The following is a 23395-nucleotide window of genomic DNA, read 5'->3' as shown; positions in this document are numbered from 1 at the left end:
TCTGTGAACAGATAACAGACATGTCTTAAACAGATAACTGCCCATACCTGATACTCTGATTAAAAAAAAAACACACACAAGACAAAACAAAAAAGCTTTGGTGTATTAGTTTCTCTTAAAATGTTTTCTATAGGAAATAGAGCTTCCCCCCCTTCCCCTCCTCCCTCCTTTTTTTTTTTTTTTTTTCCATTTAATAGCCTAACAATATTTGGTGGAAGAATGCTGTATTCTCATTATTTATAGATATCTTCTCCACTGTTAAGGTTGTATTTGTCAGAATAAAGCACATACACCACTGGTAGAAAAAAAATAAACAAATAAGTTTGTGTACACAGGAATGCAAGTATGCACAAAACCCAACTCATCATTAAATATTTCTATTACCCAATAGAATGTCTTGCACTCCAATACCATAATCTGATCTCTGTAGAAGACATTAAAGTGCAGTCGAAAGCACAGAGATATAGAAGCACTTACATTTGCACTGTGATCACTTCCACTAACACAGACGACATCTTGTTTTTGAATTGTTAATACCTCTTTTGTGAGCTTCAGTCGGATGTCGTAAGCATTTTCAGATACTTCATCATACAACAAAGCAATACCAGTTTTAGTCTGTGAAAGCAAGGCACAGAAACAAAAATTTAAGTATATAAACATTTCTTAATGATAAATAATAACCTCTATCCCATTCAATACATAAAACACATATAAAGAAGCACTGTTTACAGAAAGTGGAAAACTGGTCTGCTATTCAAGCTCCAAATGGATTAGACATAAAAAGCCTCTTCTGTTCTGTAAAAAGTGGGCTAAATTGCCTTTGAAATAGGCATTAATACATAAAACAGTACATTTGTACTGTTCCACAAAGCAATGTTGTTGAAGCACGTTCTATCTGTTTTTAATTCTATGACTTACTGAGAAACAGTATTATAAGCAGATAGGTACATAGTACATATGTATAAATGTACGTGAATGCATTTTCCTGTTCCATAACGAAGTAGAGATGTGCAATACCACTTCTGACTCAGATATGTTCCTTCCATTGTGTGAGAAAAAGTTCTGTATCCTTTCTAAAAGTTGCCTTGAAGTTTTATTATGGTTTGAAATTAGGTTTTCATATTGTGAAACACACAAATATACACACTGTAACCACATATAAATACAGGTGCTACAGGGCTTCAATTTTGTATTTCCAAAGTCACTACTGGACTATTAACAAGTAAACTCCTCTGGATAGTCAAGTATTTTGGTATTAACAAGGATTTCTCCATAAGTAGTTGTAAATAATACCTGTTTTAATTTTTGGTTTATTCATTTATGTGCAAATTTACCATTGATATTCAGTCAGCTATTTCCTTAAACAAAAAATGGGGATTTAGGACTGCTTACAGCTATTTGTTAAAATAAGAAGAGTAGTGCAATTTCATAGCTTTATAGTCTTTTCGTGGAAGAGGAAAAACAACAGATCTTTTCTGAAACAGATGATCACGTTTAAGAATAATATTTATTAGTTTATAATGTATATAACAATATTATCAGATCACTGCACTTTCCTCTATGCAAATGAAGAATAATCATGCCTAATTTAAGGTTTAGCAGTAGCATTTGTTTTCAAAAGACTGCTCTAAATTTCATTAAATAGTAGATTACATAAAGAACAGAGTAATGAATTAAAGAAGAAACATGCCCTGTGCACTTTTAAGTCCTTTGATTTAAAAGTAAAATCAAACACGGAACATTATCTTTATAATACTATTTTAATTTCCACAGAACCAAGGAGAAAGGTCTGTGGTGTCTGTTAATAAAAACTTTTGATCTTTAAAGGCAGTTTAAACTTAAAACACTTAAATACTTAAATTTAGATGTGGTGTAGCTCTAAGCATCAACTAACGTCAAAGCCTCCCTTACAGTTGGTGGAAATGAAAAGTGCAGCAATTAAATTTCCCCCAAAGGACATACACAGCACACACTCATGGCCACAGCTGCCATTTAAGACACCTTAGGATATCTAAGATATCCACAAATGTAAGGCTGAGCAGGTGTTAGGGGAGATCTGGGTCCTTCTAGCTGGAGATGAGGGCAGACCTCCGTGATTATAAGAGGCTGCAGACACTGACCATGCCAGCAGACATCCACACATGGATATCTTAAGCTTGAAAAGAATCTCAAAGGTTTTATAATGTAGAAATTCACATCTAAGACGGTCATGTAGATTCTGAAAAGCCAGTGGTGAGCAATAGACATTTCTGAAACATCGTTTACCTGATCCCTTCTCTACATCCGTCTAGAAGGGAACAAATTGCATCATAGCTTTCTACTGTGACTTAAAAATAAATAAATATAAATGACAACTCAGACACAGGTCTCTCATTCGGAACAGATAAATCCTGCCCACGGTGTTCTCTGGGAATGCTTAAAGGATACCAGCGAGGGTATAACCTTTAATTATTCTTGCTTGTTGGGAAACCGATGTGTATCAATATTTCCAAGGTTTTCACATTTTTTAAACTTCCAACATCTGTGAATGATATATCAATATTATTTATAAATGAAAATGTACAGAATTTGTGTCAATACTTTCTGCTTATAAGCTATGCCATGTAACAGAAGGTATTTTGGAGCAGTAGAAGAACTACCTGGCAAAACCACCTTTCCCTCACCATTCTGCTGTTCACAGGTTCTGCATGGCTATTCCACTCAGATTGGCAATTGCTGTTACTATTGCTGACAGACCAGGCTATGCTTTACAGACACATCTTGAGGGAGCAAAACCCTACATTAGCACTTTACACAGTCTAAAAGCAGACCTCTCTCTGGCTAGTAATTGTTACATAGGTTTAGAATAGCACCTTGGAAAAAAACATGAACTTTCATTATAACAGACAATCAAGTAACGAATGAAATATGCAGAGTAACTGATTAAATATGTTAGCATTTTCTATCACATTATTTAAACTGTAAGTCTCATTGAAGCTCATCTATTCCTATTAAAATCCAATACCTACCTCGCACTTCATCTAACTCCTGATGTGATCTACAGTGACATGCAACAATACCTTATTTGCTTTCAGAATCAATAAGATTAATCTAGATTTCTCTCAGCCTTTCAAGTCTGCTTTTTTTAGACCATTATAAATGACTGTGAATCAGAGTTCAAACATTCCCCTGTTCACTCTTTTGTTGAAAAGATGATACATGCAACTCTATCGTGCAAACTTCAGTCCGAAGTACATCTTCAAAGAAAGAGGTTTTAATGGGAATTTAGTCTTTGCATGTACTTGTATATCCACCAATTTAACTACGTTAGGTTTGTCCTGAATTCTCATTTAAAAAACACTCTCTGTACAGTGCCTCTTCCAAAAACTGGTACCAGAAAGAGGATTGAAAAGTAAAATAACTCTCCAAACAGACGTAGTAATTTTAGAGTTAATATGTCAGATTTGCATGTGTTTTTTTTTAAGAAGAAAAAAAGAAAAAAAAACAACACGTAAAAGAGCATGGAGTTGCATAAGATTTAAGTGCTTACAATGAGAGATATGGGAATATAAATTAAAACTCAATTGGCAAATGAGGAAATTAAATGTTGGTTTCTATACCACTGAGGGGTTTTCTAGACACTGGACTCAGGAAATGGAGCAGGAGGATGTGTGCCTGTGTCCATGTGTGTGCACACGCACATGGAGGGTAGAAGGGGGGAGAAAAGGAGAACAGTAGCATAATTGTCACACCAGACGTGACTTGTAAGAAAGCTTAGTCACCATCCTGTTTTTGAAAGAAAAATTACTGAAACTTACTTTCTCAGGCAAGCCCCAAACCTCTAAATACCACACAGAGGAAATCAGCACTCTCTAGAGGGAGCTAAAATGGCAGGTGAATACTTTTGTCGATTTTAATCTTGTCTGCTTCAGGCATATCCCCAGCCAGTGTATTTGCTTTAAAGCACTCCTGTTTGCAATAATGTTTTGATACCCTACTCAAAATACCCCAGTTCTTTTAGAGCACTAAAGACTAAATCTCAGAGCTGCAAATCCTGTTTCCAAGTAGACATCTCTAAGCCAAACTTTGGTCTAACTGACATAAAACACTTGTCTTCCCTGCTCTAAGTTTTATTTTGAAAAAGCTTTTTTGCTTTTTTTTTTTTTTTTTTGAAAACTGGGTTTTCTGTAGACACTATTGATTTGTTTATGGCCATTTGTTTCTCAGGTGGACACAGCAGTATTTGTCACGCTTTTCATCCTTGTAATTGAAGACTGGGGGAACATGTTCAAAGCTCTTACCCAGATCATCAGAAAATATGAGTCATAAAAAAAAAAATAAAAATCACTATGTATTTGTATGCATGTAGAGGGAATGTCAGAATGCATGCGTTGCAGTGATATTATTTTGAATTAGACTGTGAGGTTCTCAGTAAATCCAAACCTCCCTTCCCTCTGTCTATGTATTTTACTGCATGTGATCTGTTACAAACTAAATGCAGTATGTTAACATACTCCATTTTCCCTTATGAAAACAGTTCCTCTGGAGTTTCCCCTACTTTAATTCATCATTTTCACCTGTCCATTTAGTTACACTGGTCCTCCAGCAGAAATCAGAATTTGCCGATTCTCATCCTTAGTTTTATATTTATTACTTCAGTGACATGGTAGTTTGATTTTTAATGATAAAATGCATTTACAGATTTATACACTTACAACATTTTAAGGACAAATCTTTAAGCATCATATTTGAACCTAAACTTTTCCAAATTCCACATGTAAATATTTTACAAGCAATATTTACACCTCAGAAGTCTAGTGAACAAATTCTCTAATCCAATTTATTTTTTTTTGTTTCCATAAAAACACTCCATTGAAATTTCCTATCTATGGCATACCCATGGCTGGGACGTCTGCTGAAGGCATGTGAAAAGAGGAGTCACTTATTTTTATCCTACCTTATTTCAAATTAGGCAGCACTTTGGGCTGTCCCACAGAGTCTGTGCTCTGAACAATAAATTACAACAGACTCAAATTTACTTTCTTTCGTAACTCCTTTGATACATTTTATAGACTACATCTACTGTTGTGATCAAAAGATACAGACATTTTATCAGCACAGGGCGGAATTTGAATTTAAAATAAACTTGACTGATGAAAAAAATAAAATAAAGAAAAAGAAACAGGATGAAGCATAACAGGTAAAAGGTGCAAGGTGCTACACTCTAGAAGGAACAGCCAGTTGCACAGAAGAAAAGCTTGTGCAATTTCTGCAGGAAAGGAAATGTAGCACTGAGGATCAACAGCAAAATATTGTCATCAATATCATATTGCATAGGTATTTTGATTGCTCTCCTTGGGGTTCTTTCCTACAGATTTGCTTTTTCTCACTCTGTGAAAACAGCACCCAAACGTAAACACGGTTCTTCTTCAGCTGTGTAGTACAAAACATTCCTCAACACTACTGAATAAGGGAGGAATAAGTCCATGAAGTAATCCATCATTAGTGTTGCATTTAATACATCACAGTATATCGTTTCCTTCCAAACAGTATTATGACATTGTTGATTCATGACTACACTATAGAAAAGAGATAATGAACTGAAAAAGAGTCCTTAGAAACACAAAAAAATTAAAAGTGATCAGAAACCTGGAAAATAGAACCCATAAGTAATTCTACACTGATTAAGGTTGTTTAGTTTAAAGGCAGAAAACAAAAGGACATAATGACAGTTTTAAGTACTTTAATATATATTGCAAAGACAAATGGAACAATCAGGTAAGAAGATAATTCAGAAATCTCTTTCTTTTAAGATGTTTTAACTACTCTGCCTAAATGGCACAGGTGCTAATCCTCTCACAGGGCAAAATCCTGAAGATGATTTCTTTCTCATCTGTTTGTCTCTGAGACTAACATTCAGAATTACATTCTTGCATATGATTGAACCTCTGCATCCAGGAGAAAGGTTGACTGGCTTTAGGAGAGCACCTGCACTGAACAACTTGCAACTGATATAGAAGGGATGAAAAATAAAACTAGAAGACCTGAAGTTTATCTTCTAGGGGCCTTCTCAGTGGATGAATGACATTTAAAATAAAATTGTCTAATAATTCTTATAACAAATAATCTGAAGGAGGATTGTAACCTAAAAAGAACTGTACCTTTGCCTTTCATGATCAGAAGTTAATTCTAGGCTTAAGAGGCCTTGAGTGAGAACACAAGCAGGCTTTTCAATAGACCAACGTGGGATGAATGGATAAGAAGAGCAGATATGTAGGGTGAGCGATAATGCAGCTGTGGAATGCAGAAAATTAATGATTCCATTAGTACTGTAAGCACACAAAAGAAACATGCGGTAAAACTAAAAGTAGATACAAGACAGAGATTAATTATATCTTTCTGAAATTAGTTACAGAGAGTGCCTTTACAGAATATGTTTTTCCTCTTAATACACATGGACTTGTGCTTTTTCTCAGCTTTAGCATATTATAGCTCTTAGGCCTAACAATACCCCTTCACAACTGCCAAGACCGTAATCCTCTTTCCTTTAAGAAATTCTGACTGTAATGATAGTGAATCCCTTAAACAGATTGTTCAGATACATTAGGATTCCCTAATACTGGGGGGCAGAGTGTGCATGCCTTCTAAGTTAAAAAAAAAAAAATAAAAAAATACATAAAAATGCTATGGATGTCTAAACAGTATGCATTTACCCCATATCTGAAAAAGTAGTTTAAGACTGCTGTTTTTAATTGAATAAGTGGAAAAAAAAAAAAAAAAAAAAAATTACAGTAGTTCAGGGACCTGTGAGACTCACTGAATATGAGCTATATGAAAAATTCCAAATTGCCTAGTTATCACAACATTTGTTACGAAATTACACACGTGACACTAATATCCAAAGTTGTTTCAAAATACGGATGTTCTGTCAGAGAGCACCAAAAGGTTCTGCTGGTGGTTTTGGTAGTTTCCCCCCTCCTCCTAGTCAAGAACTTCTGGCTTCCTAACACAAAATATTGCAGAGGGGAAATAAGAAGAAACACACATTTCCAGACACCTTGCTGCTCTAAATTACTATTGCTCACCATCACCAGTGACACAAACATACAGATTCCAAATACAGAAGGACGTGGCAGTGTCATTACACCTGTTAGGCCCCAAGGCACTGCCAGGAGATGCTCTAGCTCAACCCATTTCAGAGTCCAAAGGCCAGGACTACATCGGACGCACCTATGCCTTCCACACTGTGCTTCAGGAACAGTCTACAGCCCCCATTTCGCCCTCCACGTGCACATGTAACTCACCACCAGGTGCTTCTATCTCCCTTCCAAACAAACACAAGAGCTGCAGTGGGGGCCACAGCACTAACAGCTCAGAGGACCCCTTGCACAAGAAACTTGTGCCTGTCCCAGGGGTCTGGCCCATCAGCTTCCATCCAGATTTGAAGAGAAATATCTTAAATCAATTTGAAAGGAAATATTTTGAAAAAAACCGAAACTACACTAAATCTGAATTTCATTCTAGTTGGAAAGCAACTGCTAATGTGAATGCTTGACAGTAGATTACTTTTAATTTCACAACATTTCAACAACAAAAAAAGGTATCTAGAACATACAAACATCCAAGCTAACTTTACAGCTGCCTAACTTAAGATGTATTCAGAACATAGACAATTTTCTTTTAGCTCCTGGTTAAAATAAACAAAGCATCAAGTCAAACTCACCAAAAACTATGCAAAAAACAAGCAAACAAACCTGCTCCATAGCCTCAATAAGTAGCTAGTAAGAGCATTTCAAGTATGACCTTAGATTTTACATTTTTACTAGAGCTGTAACACCCTATCATACTTCATAGTGCCCACAAGTACTACTTACTGCCAGTTAACGGAGAATGTCACAAATTCCTGATGATCCCTTTTAGATAGGTGATTTATATACACACAAAATCCAGTGGAATAGATCTGATGGACATTAACAATGCTAGGGCAGGTCAATTAAGGCTAAACAAATTGAATTACACTATGGTATAAGTTTTCAGTGTGAGGTGATACATGATACAAATAAGAATCAGAAATAAAAATTGTCAGCAACAAATATTTAAAAATTTCAGTACATTTTCCCCCAAAGCACAGTTCAAAACTGAAATATCTATCTTGAAAATTACCTTTTTTATAAAGATTTCATAAATCTTATTTTTTATGCCTGCATTTATTAATGACATTATGATGTTTCACTACATACAGTTGCAAAATATATATTAGCATTATAAAATTGTAGTAAATTTTACCAGCAGCATCACAGTAATTTCTAGCAATTCACAATAAAGTTTTTCCTAAATATCTGTGGCATACGGAAATCTACAAGGATGAGTATTAACTCAAGACAACAACAGTTGGAAAAGATGCTCAAAATACAAACTTTAAAAAAAAATAATAAAAAAAAATAATTTTGTTGCTTACATCACAGCTTATCTAACAGAAGAGCTCTGTTAAAAATAGCTTTAAGGGCAGATTGTTGGGATTTTCTGTTAACGACATTAGCCTTGCAAGAAAAGTGATTAACAGCTGGCTCTCAATCTGTGTGATCTTAATCATTAGAAAGTAAAGCAGTAATGTCTTGCTTAATTACTGCAAGCACAGTGTGTCACCACCTAATTAGATATGATTGATTATTGTCATCTTCATGCACCTCTCAAAACATCTGACACAAATATTTGAATCCTGTAATGCATGTTTGGAAAATTAACTTTCAGAATGTCATGTTGAATTAAAATTGCCTGTTTAAAAATAAAAATTCTAATCAATGCTAAATAATAATGTTACATAGTTGAATATGTTAGAATTCAGTTTCTACCCCAGAAAATAGCCAAAGCAATAAGTATTAGAAAAGATGCCTCATTTTATTTTGATGTAGATAATATCTTCAAGGAAATTGAAGATACTAAGCCTCATTTTTCAGGCAACAAATTAGGTAGCGTAAGAATATAAAACTGCTCCTATACTTACAGCATGTTCATACCGGTCAGGTAAGAAAGCATAACTTTCACACTTCAGATTAAATGATTTAGTAATAGACCTAAAAGACCACAAGAACTATTCTATTCTAGATTAAGTATGGTTACTGATTCATTTGTCTTTCCTTCCCTTTAACATTGATACAGCTCTACAACATTCATTCTACAAGTTCTACCATTATAAAATATATATATATATTTCTATTCTATTATCACAGAATCAAAGAATGGTTTGGACTGGAAGAGACTTTAAAGATCATCTAGCTCCAACCCCGCCCCCCCCCCCCCCCCCCCCCCACCATGGGCGGGGACACCTTCCACTTGACCAGGTTGCTCAAAGCCCCATCCAGCCTGGCCTTGAACACCTCCAGGGATGGGGAATCTGTAACATCTCTGGTCAGCCTTTTCCAGTGCCTCACCACCCTCTGAGTTAAGAATTTCCTCCTAACATCTAATCTAAACCTACCCTCTTTTAGTTTAAAGCCATTACCCCTTCTCCTATCACTATACCCCCTGACGAAGAGTCCCTCAGTCCCTCCCCAGCTTTCCGGTAGGTCACTTCAGGTACTGGCAGGCTGCTATAAGGTCTCCCAGACCCTTCTTTTCTCCAAGCTGAACAACCCCAACTCCCTCAGCCTGTCTTCATAGGAGAAGTGCTCTAATGCGTTTATCATCTGGGTAAACCCAGTCATTGAAAATTAAAATCTTTTTAGCCTTGCATTTGGCTGCTAGCTTTGTGGCCCTCTTTTGGACTCCTTCTGGTACTTCTGTGTCCTTCTTGTGCTGGGGGCCCCAGAGCTGAACACAGCACTCTACGTGGGGTCTTAGGAAAGCAGAACAGAGAGGGAGAATCACCTTTCTTGACCTGCTCACCACGTTGCTTTTCATGCAGCCCAGGATACAGTTGGCTTTCTAGACTGTGAGCACACATTGCTGGTTCATGTTGAGCTTCTCAACCAACACCTCCAGATCCTTCTCTCCAGGGCTGCTCAATCCATTCTCTACACAGCCTGTATTTGTGCTGGGGATTGCCCCAGCCCAAGTGCAGTACCTTGCACTTTGCCTTGTTGAATCTCATGAGGTTTGCACAGGCCCACCTCTCAAGCCTGTACAGGTCCTTCTGGATGGCATCCCCTCCCTCCAGCGTGTCAACCGCACCACACAGCTCAGTGTCATCAGCAAACTTGCTGAGGGTGCACTCAATCCCACTGTCCATGTCAGCAGCAGCACTGGTTCCAATACCGACCCCTCAGGAATACCACCCATTACCAATATCCTGGACAATGAGCCATTGACCACAACTCTTTGAGTGCAACCATCCAGCCAATAAACAATAACCGTAACTAACATTATGTAACCATAACCAAAACATAACCAAGATTAAACTATGCTGATTTTTTCTACCAAGACAAACTAGGCAAAACTATGTCTAACTGCTTAATTTCTGAATAAGATGGGAAATTCTAGCTTCTTTCTAAATTTGAAATGGTAAAATTGAAGTCTGTTTCTTCATGCTACTGTGACTTCTACTACAGAAAAGAAAAAAAATCACCACTTCAGAACTTCATGAACTTCTCATACTATATTGGCTTCTACTGCTACTGGGCATAGCAAGATTTAGGTAAAGATTAATCACAAGAATGCAATACGATTTAAAGATTCCCATTAGAGTAAGTCCAAGGAAAAACATTTACTTTCCTCTGTAATTATTGTTTTTACAGTCCAGTTGCTCAGGTAAACCCAGTTATTGGAAATGAAAATCTTTTTAGCCATGCATTTGGCTGCTAGCTTGGAAAGTAATGAGACAGTTCGATTTAATCCAAAGACTTAATGGCATGTTTATGTTTATCCTCTGCTACATCGCCTTCTTCTTCTTGGCTGCAATTCTCAAACGGAACTGTGATGTGCAGTAACTTTTTAATACTTCTAATATTTAGCAGACAGAACACTAACAAAGTACAACAAACTGGATGAATTACAGAATATGGGTGATAACATCAATAGAATACAACAGTTTAATTACTGAAATTTATGAAAAAAAAAAAAAAAAAAACAACAGAATTTAGGGACATGTCAAGGAGAAAAGAATAAAATAAATGATATGAAAAATAAAACTCTGTAACAAGTTTATAAGTTTCTGTGAAAAGTAATGGAATTGGCAGAGAATGACTAAGATGGAAGCCAGGCAGGAAGATAAGAAGTTACCCTTTGACAGAAATTTCATATACAAGAGCAAAAAATGACAGCGGCACCTGGAGAGTCATTATTTAAAGGTGGAGAAGACTCTCATTTATAAACTGATGGCATTTCATGCCATGAAAAAAGATAAGAAACAGTCTGTTTATACCTAAGTCATGGAACATCATGATTTCCCACAGCAAGAGTACACTACCAACAAAACCCTACAGTTTCATTCCGATTTTGAGAATTTCTTAGGAATAAGGAATAGAAAAAAAATCCAAAGGTACCTACACCATTTGTATAAAGGTGATTACTATTTTGTAAACTTTTCAAGGAATAGATGTTTTCAAATGGATAAGATAAACAAGGTTTTAAGCAATTAGTTTCTGAGCTTGCTGGGACTGCTCCACAGTGTTTATTGCATTTATTAAATCATTTCATCAATGGTAAGCACACAGAGATGGACTGGTTTCAGATAGATCTTCTGCAACAAGATAGTCCTTACACAAGCAATGGTTACTTTTAACAGTGGGTTAATATACATCAGTTCAGTATTATTTTAGAATCAAGAATGAACCAAAAATAAACTGAAAATAAACTAAAAATAAATGAATAAATAAACAAAGAGATGTTCACAAAATGCAGAAGATGGAAAATTACCTGAAAATATCAGAGATAGGAAAGGACAAATCAACTCCAAGTAGGGAAATAAAGTACTAAGCTTACTGAAGGGGACTAAATAAATAAATCAGTAACAGATTCAAGGTGTTTGACAGGCATCCTTTTAAGTGGCATTTTAAAAAAGAAAATAACAAACAAAGAGGAAACATGGGAGCAACTGAATGTGTTCTGGACTTCTCGATAGTAACAAAAAATGTATAGGCAATCTAAGTATTGAAAACTATGTGATTTCCCTGAATCAGACTTCTTCATGATGAGTAAGATTTATTAAAATGAAGAGTACCTATTCTAAACAACCCTTCAAAGGCAACAAAAAACGTAGGCAGAGGTGTCAAGTAGGAATGTATTTTCACCTGCATTTTAAAAAAATAACAAAGGGTCCAAGATGAATAAATGTTCGGCCAGAATTCAAAGCAACTTCTATTTTCAAAGCACACACAGTCTCATTAGCATAAAAATAATCAAGCAAGAAGATTATATATATATATATATAAAAAAAACTGGCTGTTTCCCATAAAACTTATTTCCCATCTTTCTCGATTTGAAGAATCCATGGATTTATGGCCAGTGTATACAACTGATTTTGAAACACAGGCACTAAAACCATTTGGTTTATGCCTATTCATTTGCATTTACACATCCATACCCATTTAACACAGCAGAAAAATAAAACTGCTAGAAAATCTAAAAAGATGCGACTACAATTAAGTAAAAAGCACTTCAAAATAAGCAGGTTGATAGAGCTGGAAATTTCAAGGCTTTTGGCAGAATTCTTACCAAAACAGATATGCTTCAGAGTATAAGAAATTTACAGAATTTGCTTTTTATCCATAATTGTCCCTCCAGTGTCATCTGTCATTCACTACTGCTTGCCAATAGTGCACATTACGTGCTGCAGAGCAGCGCAGAGGCAGCTGAATTAGCTCTGAGCAGACCCTAAGCAGCATGGAGGCAGTCACTCAGCTGTGCCTGCATGCAGCATAGCATGAAGAAAGCAGACTACAGAGGGAGAGGGGTAACAGCTTTACTAAACACTTATCGAAACAGCAGCAAGTCAGGAAAACAGGGCCCCTGCATAAAATTAAGCATGAATTGGTGCTTAGCATGGCGGAGTAGGAAAGGGAAGTTGGACAGCCAAGTAGTATGAGAATTTTTAACTCAAGATATTTAGGAAACTTTACGTTAATCTTGCTGTTAGGGAAAAGATGTCCATCAGGTGACAGTATAAACAGTAACGAGCAAACTCGCTTTATTGACAAATGGCAGGGACAAAAAGAAAGGATCAAGAGGATTTATTTTAATTTCAGAACATGGAAGCAAAAGAACTTTAACAGAGCCAAAAAACAAGAAAAGCTACAATCAGATGGAGAGAAAGCTGGTATTTTATCTGTCCTTTCCGTGTTCTTACTTTAATCTTCCTAAATAAACTTTCATACTGTTGTAGAAAGCTACTTAGATGAAAAAAGTCTTTAAAAATGCACGTATACATACATATATTATATACATATGTAAAGATAACTAAAGAAAAGGACAAGGAGAAAGATGAGTTCAGAAATTAACACGCAAGTTTCAAGTCATAGCGTATCTACATCAGATTAACCAATTGCAGATTTATTACATCAGAGTAATGTAACTTGAGTAACTTTGTAACTTGAGTGCACTTAACCAAAGAAAAACAATTTGAAAACTTCAATAGATTATTTTAGATCATTGTTGATAAAGTAGTGAAGAGCCTGATTCTAAAAAGAATATTCCTTTATGAAAATGCATCTGAAGCCAGAGATAACAACCTGAGAACTGAAAACAGTGTTCTGAAGTATCATGGAAATCCAGAACTAGTGCCACTTGTGAAATTCAACTCTGTATAAATGCAGGTAATAAAACCAGTGAAATGAATGTGCTTCTTCTGTGTTGAATTTGGCTTAATATGTCTCAGAACAGAAAACAACTGTACCATGACAAGAACACTACTTAAGTTCAAACTGTTTTGTAAATATCTTATGCAGAACCTCATTTATAATAAAGTTTCTCCTCAAATGCCAGATCTTACCTCTCCTCAGAGTATGTGGCTTAAGCATTTTGAGATTAATTTTTGGGACAAAAAAAAGCCCACAAAATGTCAAATCCCACAGAATTTAAATCCTATTTGCATTCTTGCTACTTGTGAGAAAGTCCACCTATCTTCTTTATTTTCTTTTCATATTTGTATGAGTCAAATAATAACATTTACAGAAAGCATTTTCAATGTTTAGATATTATAAAAGTCATTATAAATGCGGTAACACTTTTTTTGTTGTTGTTGTGGTAGTTGTTTGCTTTACTTTTCAACAATGTCACCAAAAAAAAAAAGTGACAGATAACAGAAAAACTAGGCTCCTAGTCATTCCAAGAAAAGCTATCACAGCAAAGACACGATGAAAAAGAAATTATAGTGTGTCAACACAAAAGTACTCAGCACCATTCAGCATAAAGATAGTCCATCTATCTAGCTGACAGATTTCACTGAACAAGAGAAGTGTGTACTTGGTCTAGAAACCCATGGGAATTAATTTCAAAAACACACCTCCCATAAAACAGGTCACAACCACAAGCATTGCCCAGTATTCAAGGCATGCAAGCACAAAAGTGCACAGCATATAAAATGTGAGTTTGTTCTTGAGTTACCGTCTTTTCTTTTTCTTCCTAACAAAGGTAATAGACCAAAAACAATCATACAAACAAAAACAACAACAAAAATCAACAATGCTTCTTGCATGTTCTACTTTTTTTCTCCACTACCTCAAAACAGACAAAAATTTGAAAAACAAAAATTCATTTAGCCAGCAATTTACCTCAGGTGATCCTCTTTTAAAGCATTACACAGTTGGAAATAACACATATCCTGCCAGGTAAGGATACAGACAAAGTGAGTGCCAGTTTTCCCACATAGCTCAATTAAAGTGGTTTTGGTAACAGCATCAGCAGCACCATATAATCATGCCAGTGCTGTAACAGAACTGTTGCCTGATTATCCTAACGATATTTCACAGTGGAAACATGAAGGTGACAATGTTCATGTATCCACAAGTATTTTGGTGATGTGATAGCCTGAATACAAACTCCTGTGTTATACACATTTGAAAACAAGTTGTGAAATACTTTGGCTGGAAAAAGGTATAAACTCCTAAACCACTGACATTTTCATGTTTTTATACAAGTCTAAAAGTGAGATTTTCAGGGTGAGAGACAAGAGTGTTTGTAATTTGTGAAGGAATCTAGAAGAGAACGAGCACAGGTGTAGAAAGACAGGGGAGCTGTTCTTCGCATGACAAAATATTGTGAGAAAGTAAGAGAATACAGAATACTTTGAATAAGAATAGAATAAAAGGAAGAGCATCAGGAGGAATTAACAGTAATAACAAGGAAAGAGAGAAAAAATAAAAAAGTAATATACAAAAAAATGAAAAAAAGGCAAATTTTTAAAAATTGCATGCTTCAAACAGAGTAGTTGTCCATCAACAAATACGTCTTTATCTTTTGCAAGACTGTGCAGTCCAGGTTACTAGTCCATAGGAGAATGTTAACTCAACTCAAGGTTGATATTCAAAATCTGTGTGAAAAATGGAAACAGAATTTACAAGATGTACTCTGCAGTAGTGCTAACCAAAACAACTGAAAGCCAAACTAAAACCAAGCCCACAAAACACAGCTGGCACTAAGTAGGATTCTGCCTGAGGTGCACCAGTGCAGAGATCACTGTCAGAAGGCTCGCTGGGGTGACTGCCAAGAGAAACTGTGCCACCACTTTCTACAACTTCCTTCCTTATGTGTGCCAGTACACAGATGCACCAGCCACCCTAAGGATCACTGTTACACTTAATCACTGATTATTTAATCCCATTTAACACTGCCATGACTGTATTTTTACGTATGTGTGTTTTACATTCTTTTTACATACCGTGGTACTTTCTATTATCCTTATTCTACAAAGAAGAAAAACAATATGCTTTCTAAATTATAGAGAGAGAGAAACGTTAGAGATGGAACAGATATTACTCTTTCAGCCTTTCTGTACAGTTATTTTCATTTTGACTTTTTGGTTTTAGATCTAACTACTCCTACAAGTTTCACAAAACCTATGCCTGTGAGGCACTGAGGATCTTCTGATCAGAAGGGTCAGTGCATGGCACTGCCCTGTTCCTACTTAGGTTTTCTCCATCTCATAAATGTCAAAGGCTTACTTCAGCCTTTATTACCTTCCTTGGATTTTTGTGTTACAGGGATGCACATTTTCTGTACTCAGATGATCAGCACAGATTTTACTAGGCCATTAAAAATCCTGGGAGTAAATATTAAATAATCTATCTCCTCTCCTCACACCTGAAATCAAGCTATTGCTTTCCTCTTATACGAAAAGAAACAGCATCCTAACACAAACGGACCACAAAACACCATGGATTTAACTTTCGTCTCACTGAAGTTGAAGGTAATTGAAAGTTCCCAGTCAAGTCAGGCTTTCATCGGAAAGATATTTAGTGTAAATTGTCAGAAACGTTGACAGCTTTTCAAATTGCAAAATCCATAGCACAGTTACTACTGTAACTATAAAAATTCATGCAGAAGGACATCTTTCAGGATTCTTCAAAGTTTGTTTTTTTAGATGAATCAGTATGAACTCCTTTGTTAACAGATATCAAGACTCCACAACGTATGCTGTTTTTCATAACTCATTAACGATTCCTTCCAGTTACTAAACATAAAGGGGTAGGTTATCATACCATAAACATATGCAATTTCTTCATTCAAGATGTGAATATGACATTAAAAAGAATCTAAGATGTAATATTTTGAATTTGACTGTTTCAAATCAATCTCATAATATCATGGGCCTAATTAAATACTAATCCTTTAGATAACTATCAAAATATTTACTAAAAAAAAAAAAAACACAGAAACAATCACACAAAAGCAACATAAAATCATGTTAAAAAGGTGAAAATTAAACATAAAAATAAAAACTTTACGAGACCGCTAGGAAACCTGTCTAGAAGTTACAGTTATGCTCAACAATTATCATGACAGGCAAAACAGACTCAGCATACATTAAAATTAATGTAATTTATTACCTATTACTAACAAGCTAGAACAGTGAGAAACAAAGGAAAGAAACTAAAACCACATCCTCCCCCCAAGCAACACAAGGGAACAGGGAATGGGGGCTGTGGTCAGTCCCTGATGCCTCATCTCCACCGCTCCTTCACAGTCACTCTCTGCCCCTGCTCCCCTTGGAGTCCTCCCACGGGATGCCATCCTTCCTGAACTGAGCCTGTGGGAGCTGCCCACAGGCAGCAGCTCTTCAAGAACTGCTCCCACATGGCTCTGTACCATGGGGTCCATCCCCCAGGAGCAAACTGCTCCAGCACGGGTCCCCCACAGGTGGGCGACAGCTCCCCCCAGACCCCTGCTCCTGTATGGGTTCCCCTCCACGGGCTGCAGCTCTGGCCCGGGGCCTGCTCCTGCGGGGGCTCTCCATGGGGTGCAGTGTGGAGATCTGCTCCGTGTGGGACCCATGGGCTGCAGGGGGACAGCCTGCTCCACCAGGGACCTCTCCACAGGCCACAGGGGAACTTGTGCTCCATGCCTGGAGCACCTTCTGCCCTTCTGCACTGACCTTGGGGGCTGCAGGGCTGCTTCTCTCACATTTCTCTCTCCTCTCTCCCAGCGTAGATGTGCAGCAGACTCTCCCCCCTTCCTTCAGTCTGTTCTCCCAGAGGCCCACCCAGTGTCTCTCCCTGGCTCAGCTCTGGCCAGCAGCAGATCCCTTTTGGAGCCAGCTGGAGCTGACTCTTATCTGACTTGGGGCAGCTGCTGGGCTCTCCTCACAGAGGCCACCTCTGCAGACCCCTCTGTTGACAAACCCTTGCCTCATAAACCAAATCTACTTACCAATGCTGTCTGTCACCTTCTTGTCCATTATGTGCTTGGAAATGGATTGCAGAAGAATGTGCTCTTTCACCTTTCCAAGGATCAAAGCACTGAGTACCTTTGCCTTTTCCATGTCCTACATGAACAGGTTCCCTGACTCATCCACTAGCAAGACAACATTTTCATTAGACTTCCTTTTGCTGTTGATGTATTTTGTAGAACTCTTTCTTGTTGCCTTTCACACCTTCATCAGATTCAGCTCCAGGAGGTCTTTGGCTTTTGTTACCCCATCCCTGCAGGACTGGACAGTTTCTCCATTTCTACCAGGTTGCATTTCCCTGTATACACCTCTTCCATCCTTAATTTTTATGGTGGAGGTCAATGAGGAGCACCTTGCTCATTCATGCAGGCCTCCTTACACCTTTGCTTGATATCCTGCTTGTTAGGATGGACCACCAATCTTGAGCATCGAAGAGGTAATCCTCGAAAATGAATGAGGAGTCTCTCCTGGATCCTTCTTTTCCCCAAGACTATAACCCATGAGGTTCTTCCAAGCTGATCCCTGTACAGGCCAAGGTCTGCCTGCCTCAAGTCTGGTGTTAGGATCATGCTTTTTGTGTTTTTCCTTCCTTTGAGGATCTTAAACTTACAATATCCCATGGTTAAGTAAGGCAAAAATAAATGGACATACAAGGACTGTAAATGTTTCTTAAAACTATCTTAAAGGTAAATATCGGTTCTCATCTGGAAACAGACAGTAGATGAAGAATTGACTGTTCTTGCATTTGGAAGAACTATGATCCAGTATTTTTTTCATTTATACTTATTTAAACTTACGTATGTGTATTATTCACTGCTGAGCCTTAAAGAGTAAATGAAGTGAAATGGTGAAAGTGAATTAACAAACCCAAGACAATATACCAAATTGAAATAGTCACATGGCTGTAGGGAAAAAAAAAAATAAAAAAAAAAAATCTTACAAGTTTAACAATGTATTTTAAAGAATACCCTGAAATGTAACACTGGTATGCAAATATATGTGTAGCGAATAAAGTGGATAATAAAATATAATGTTTTGGTACCTGATCTCATACTTAATGCATATTTCCATCGGGGGGAGGGACGGGGGGGGAGATACTTCCCAAAATGTTCTGTGCAAATATTTTGGTTTTCACTCTGGTCAAAATTTAAGAATATTGTAGGGACGTGTATTTTCCACGAGCTATGTAAGAATAAGTAAGTCATATAAAATCAAACTGGGAGAATGTTACAATTGTAGGAGCTTATGAAAACACATTACTTCAGAGTTCTTCTTATCATATCATTCAAATAATTACGGAAGAGAAACCAGGCATACCAAAGTTCTGGCTACAAAAAGAAAGAAAGGACAAAAATGTAGAATTAATTCCTTTCCTTGAGTAAGCCTATAAGCAGTTCCTAACCAGTTTGCCTACACTATAATTTTGAAATACCAGTATCTACAAAATCAAACTAAGCACCAGCTCTTTCTATTCTCCTTCAGGAAAAGGACAATGAACATACTGATGAATAGTCCTACTGTTTCAATAAAAATACAATGTTTACAATCCATGCATGTGTGTGTGTATTTTTTTCCACGCAAAAGCAAGCATACATGGGATATATGTAGCTAAGCTTTACATGGCCTTGTTTGGATAATGAGAAAAGACTAGCTGTTACGAGTTGCACACACCAATTTAGCTTGTTGAAAATTTTGTTTTATGACAGCACCATACTGATTAGACTAGGTCAGTCACTTCAGATTTTCACATAGGACAAGAATTCCCATGCCTGAAATCAGTCTTCTTGGAGACTTTGTTGTCTTCTCAAGCTTTATGTTTCAGCTTCCATGTTTTTATGAGAAGATGACATACGCTTTAGAGAATTGTTTTAAATTATTTTGAGATTACTTAAAAACTTTCCAAAAATCTAAGTTCTAAGTTCTTCTAAGTTCATAAACTGACTATAAATTTGTAAGTGGAGTGAAGTTTTCTTTCACGTTATTGTGCTTCATAATCCTACCTAATTCTTGTTTTTTTCTGATAGTTATCAAATCTGCTATCCAGAAGATAATGGATACAATTTGCTTGTTCTGAGATAGCTCCATCTATGCTCCTATGAGCTGAAGAAGAAACCAACTAGCAAAACAGCTGCCTGAAGTGTCTTTTACACTAAGCAATAGTTAGGGCTGTCACGTAAGATGAAGAAAACAGCAACTGAGAACAAGATATTACTCAGCTAAGTAGATTAGACCCAACAGTTAAATTCTGAAAGATCCAGATGGCATCTTGAATTCTGCTAAACAGACTAGCTCCTGTTGACCTGCTTCATAGGCAGAAAGACAACACTCTAGACTAAACACAGATTTTTCATATAAAATATGCAATTAAGTAAGTGAATAAAATAGGACTTTTGGGACTCGGGTAAGAGAAAATCATTCAAGATAACAGGGTAAAATTCTGAAAAAAAATCTGCTAGGTAGATGAAAGACTCAACATAGCCTAGTTTCTCTAATGCACTACCAAAAACAGGGAAGTCTATTCTCAAATTTTCAGCCAGGTGTTCCTTTACAAAGTTTGAGTGCAGCATGCATGGAAATGAGACCTGTGACATAAGGATATTTTCTCACTCAATAGAAATTTTATTTTGGAAACTATAAGTTATTCCTCAAAACAGAATCAAAACAGCTTATTTACTATTAAACAGCAACAACTAGTGGATGAAATTGTAGGTTCCCAGGCTACAAAGAGAACCTTAGCAGCACTAAAGTGGTATTCAAGATATCAGTGTCATCTACCTGATGAACTATCTGCCTGACAGATATTTATTTACTTTTTTTAAAAGGGTTTTTAGCATCTATGGGTGTATTTGATTGAACGTAGGTACTGTGATAAGACCTAGAAATGATTAAAAAGATCTAGGAACATTTTTGTAAGTATGTACCTTATAAAATGCTGTTCTTAGTTAAATTAAACATTATTGGAATTTCAGTTTCAATATTAGTTTTTAATTTCCCATTATGTACGTTCAACATATCTTAGGACTGGAACAGTTAACTGTTCCAGTTAACTGTTAACTTTAAAACATCAAAATAATACTAGCAGAAATCTTTAGAAAACATGAAAGTAGGAAAGAGATAACTAATTATCCAGCCATGTAGATTTACTATCTGTACATCGTATGTAGTAACTGGTACCTTAATTATGGACTAAAGGCCCTCGTTCTGTCTTTACTGAAGGTACCACGATAGCATAGCCCAAAGTCATCTCCATTATTTTTTGGGTACATTTCTGAAATCCCTAAGATAAGTACACATTTACACTAACCTCCTTGTGATTTTAATGAATGAAGACAGCAATCTCCAAAGGACTCCTAGAGATTAAGACAGATCACAAACCAGTAAACCAACAGAGAAACACTGTAATAAAAATTCTGTATTAAAAATAACTGTCTCTAACTGTGTATTAAACTGTTTATTAAACTGTTTATTAATCTATTATATTTTTAACAGTTTACTAAAAATAAACTGTAATAAAAAACTCTTTCCAAACGTGAGTTGAATTTTAGGGAAGGGTGGTTTTTTTGTTTTTGTTTTGTTTGTTTTTTAAATGAGGCCTTTCGAAAATAAAACTTCAGAAAATGTAACTTGAAAACATATTTGTGAAGAAAACAAAAACTGGCATTATGATTTGTTGATTAGCAAAGGCTGGTCTCATTATCAAGCAAGAGGAAACAGGTATGGCAAGAACAGGTACTGAAAAAAAGGAAAGTGCTCTGTGTTTGATACACTGCAAAAGAGGCAAAATCAACAAAGAATACAAAAGGAAAGAAGAAAGCAACAGAATCTTGCGGCCTATTCATAAATCACAGGCCTCCTTTGCGCAACCAGAAACACCAATTCGTGTCCTTTTCACTTAACATCCATCTAACATGGGTCCATCAAGGCTAAACACTTCTAATTGTGAAGAGCGGGTAAAGATTAAAACAAATGGTTTTCCCTCTCTTCAGTCCTTTTAAGTCATACTTAATATGTAGTGGAATCTTCACAGAGTGATGAGGGTGAGCAGCTAACCCTATTGTAACTTCATTTAAACCAGCACAACTACACCAGTTCCACCAGCAGTACATTTTTTCACCTATTTAATCAGTGATAACTTTATCATCATTCAGGAAAAGTGAAAAACTTTATCTTGAGGCTGCAGGAGGTGAAATGCAAGTGAATATTTGAAGACCCAGTACTGTCCTGCCTATAACATCTATGCCATAACTAAACGTAATAAATGTACAGTTCTACCACATCCACACATCTTTTATTTATTTATTTAACTCTGAAAATTAGTGAGGAAACCATAGATCTTTAGTAAGTTATATACATGTACACATATAACTAGATACTAGTAGCTAGAAAAGTAGCTTAAATTCTTAACAGTAAAGTACATTTGAAGTGTAGGTGTCTGAAGAGTTTCATCTAAACTAGCCTGGAATTAACTACAGCAGGGGAAAAGCTGTCAAACCTAGCAAATTTATGTTCTTTAGAAAAATATATAATATGTATTATCTTCAAAACCACTACTTTTATAATGCAAAATACAGTTTCACTATTTAACTCTTACTATTATTTTATAATTACTGTTTATAAGCTTCTATTTCAGAACATTACTTTGAGAGCTAGACTAGGTTAGTGAACAGGGTATTCAGTTCTGTTAACTAAATGGAATTCAGAAATTCTCATATTTGGCAATGCTTCTTGTCCCTTCACTACGGTTGCTTACAGAGTGATTTCTTAAACCCAACTTAATAATTCACTGAACGGTGAAGTTTAAAACAGTTATATTGCCCTATCTAGAAGACAGTATATGTTGTAGACCTACACTTTGGCATTAACTGATGGTTCACAAACTAGAAATCTTAACATACAAAGGAGGGGAAAAATATAGTAATCCTCCTCCTCCTCAAACAACTGATTCAGGAAACTATTAAATTATATAAAGCCCTGCTAATCAGATGTTAATTCATGAACTGCAGCTTTACATACATCTTGATGCTCTGCTGCTAGCACCTGTTTGTATTGCTTGAAATAAATTAGATACTTATAAAACATTTTGTAATTCTAATTTTGATACTGAATCAACTGCAACTACAATAAATTACACAACATCCCTACCCAAAGATGGAGAAATGATAAAGCCAGATACCATAAGCTGTCCTAAATAAAAATAAGCATTCCCCAAAAGACATATTTTCAGTTAAATTAAGTTTTCTTTGTTTATACTCAGAACAGCCGTAGGCTTCCATCTTGGCAATCTCCAATAATATATTCTTTCCTGATTTTCCTGACATCTAACATAGCCCTTCTTCTATTAAAAAAAAAAAAAAAAAAAAAAAAAAAAAAGAGGTTTCTGCTATACCTGCTCCCCAAATCACAAAATTAACTGTCCTATTTCTGCTATACCTGCTCCCCAAATCACAAAATTAACTGTCCTATTACATAGGGTGGGTTTCATTTTTTTGGTAGATTCATTTCCAGTCAGTAAAAGCAAAATTGTTTAAGAAATATTACAGGTACTTGCCTTTCAGCATACCAGCGTCTCTCAATTAGACTTCCCCACACTAATTCAAA

General features: G+C 36.2%; 1 protein-coding gene across 4 annotated transcripts in view; it reads right to left on the bottom strand.

The window, feature by feature from the left end:
* SNTG2 (syntrophin gamma 2) overlaps positions 1 to 23395 on the bottom strand; it is a 241631-nt gene that overhangs the window by 159840 nt on the left and 58396 nt on the right. For 3 of the 4 annotated variants that reach the window (XM_032184891.1, XM_032184892.1, XM_032184893.1), the window contains exon 2: positions 478 to 615. In XM_032184891.1, the coding sequence (XP_032040782.1) occupies positions 478 to 615 (138 nt within the window). Of the gene's footprint in view, positions 1 to 477; positions 616 to 23395 lie in introns of those variants that run through there. The other variant, XM_032184894.1, reaches the window with a different exon arrangement.

The sequence above is a fragment of the Aythya fuligula genome, chromosome 3 (assembly GCF_009819795.1).
Source record: "Aythya fuligula isolate bAytFul2 chromosome 3, bAytFul2.pri, whole genome shotgun sequence".
Classification (NCBI taxonomy): domain Eukaryota; kingdom Metazoa; phylum Chordata; class Aves; order Anseriformes; family Anatidae; genus Aythya; species Aythya fuligula.
The sequence above is the reverse complement of the archived record's forward strand: the minus strand, read 5'-3'. Positions and strand labels throughout refer to the sequence as shown.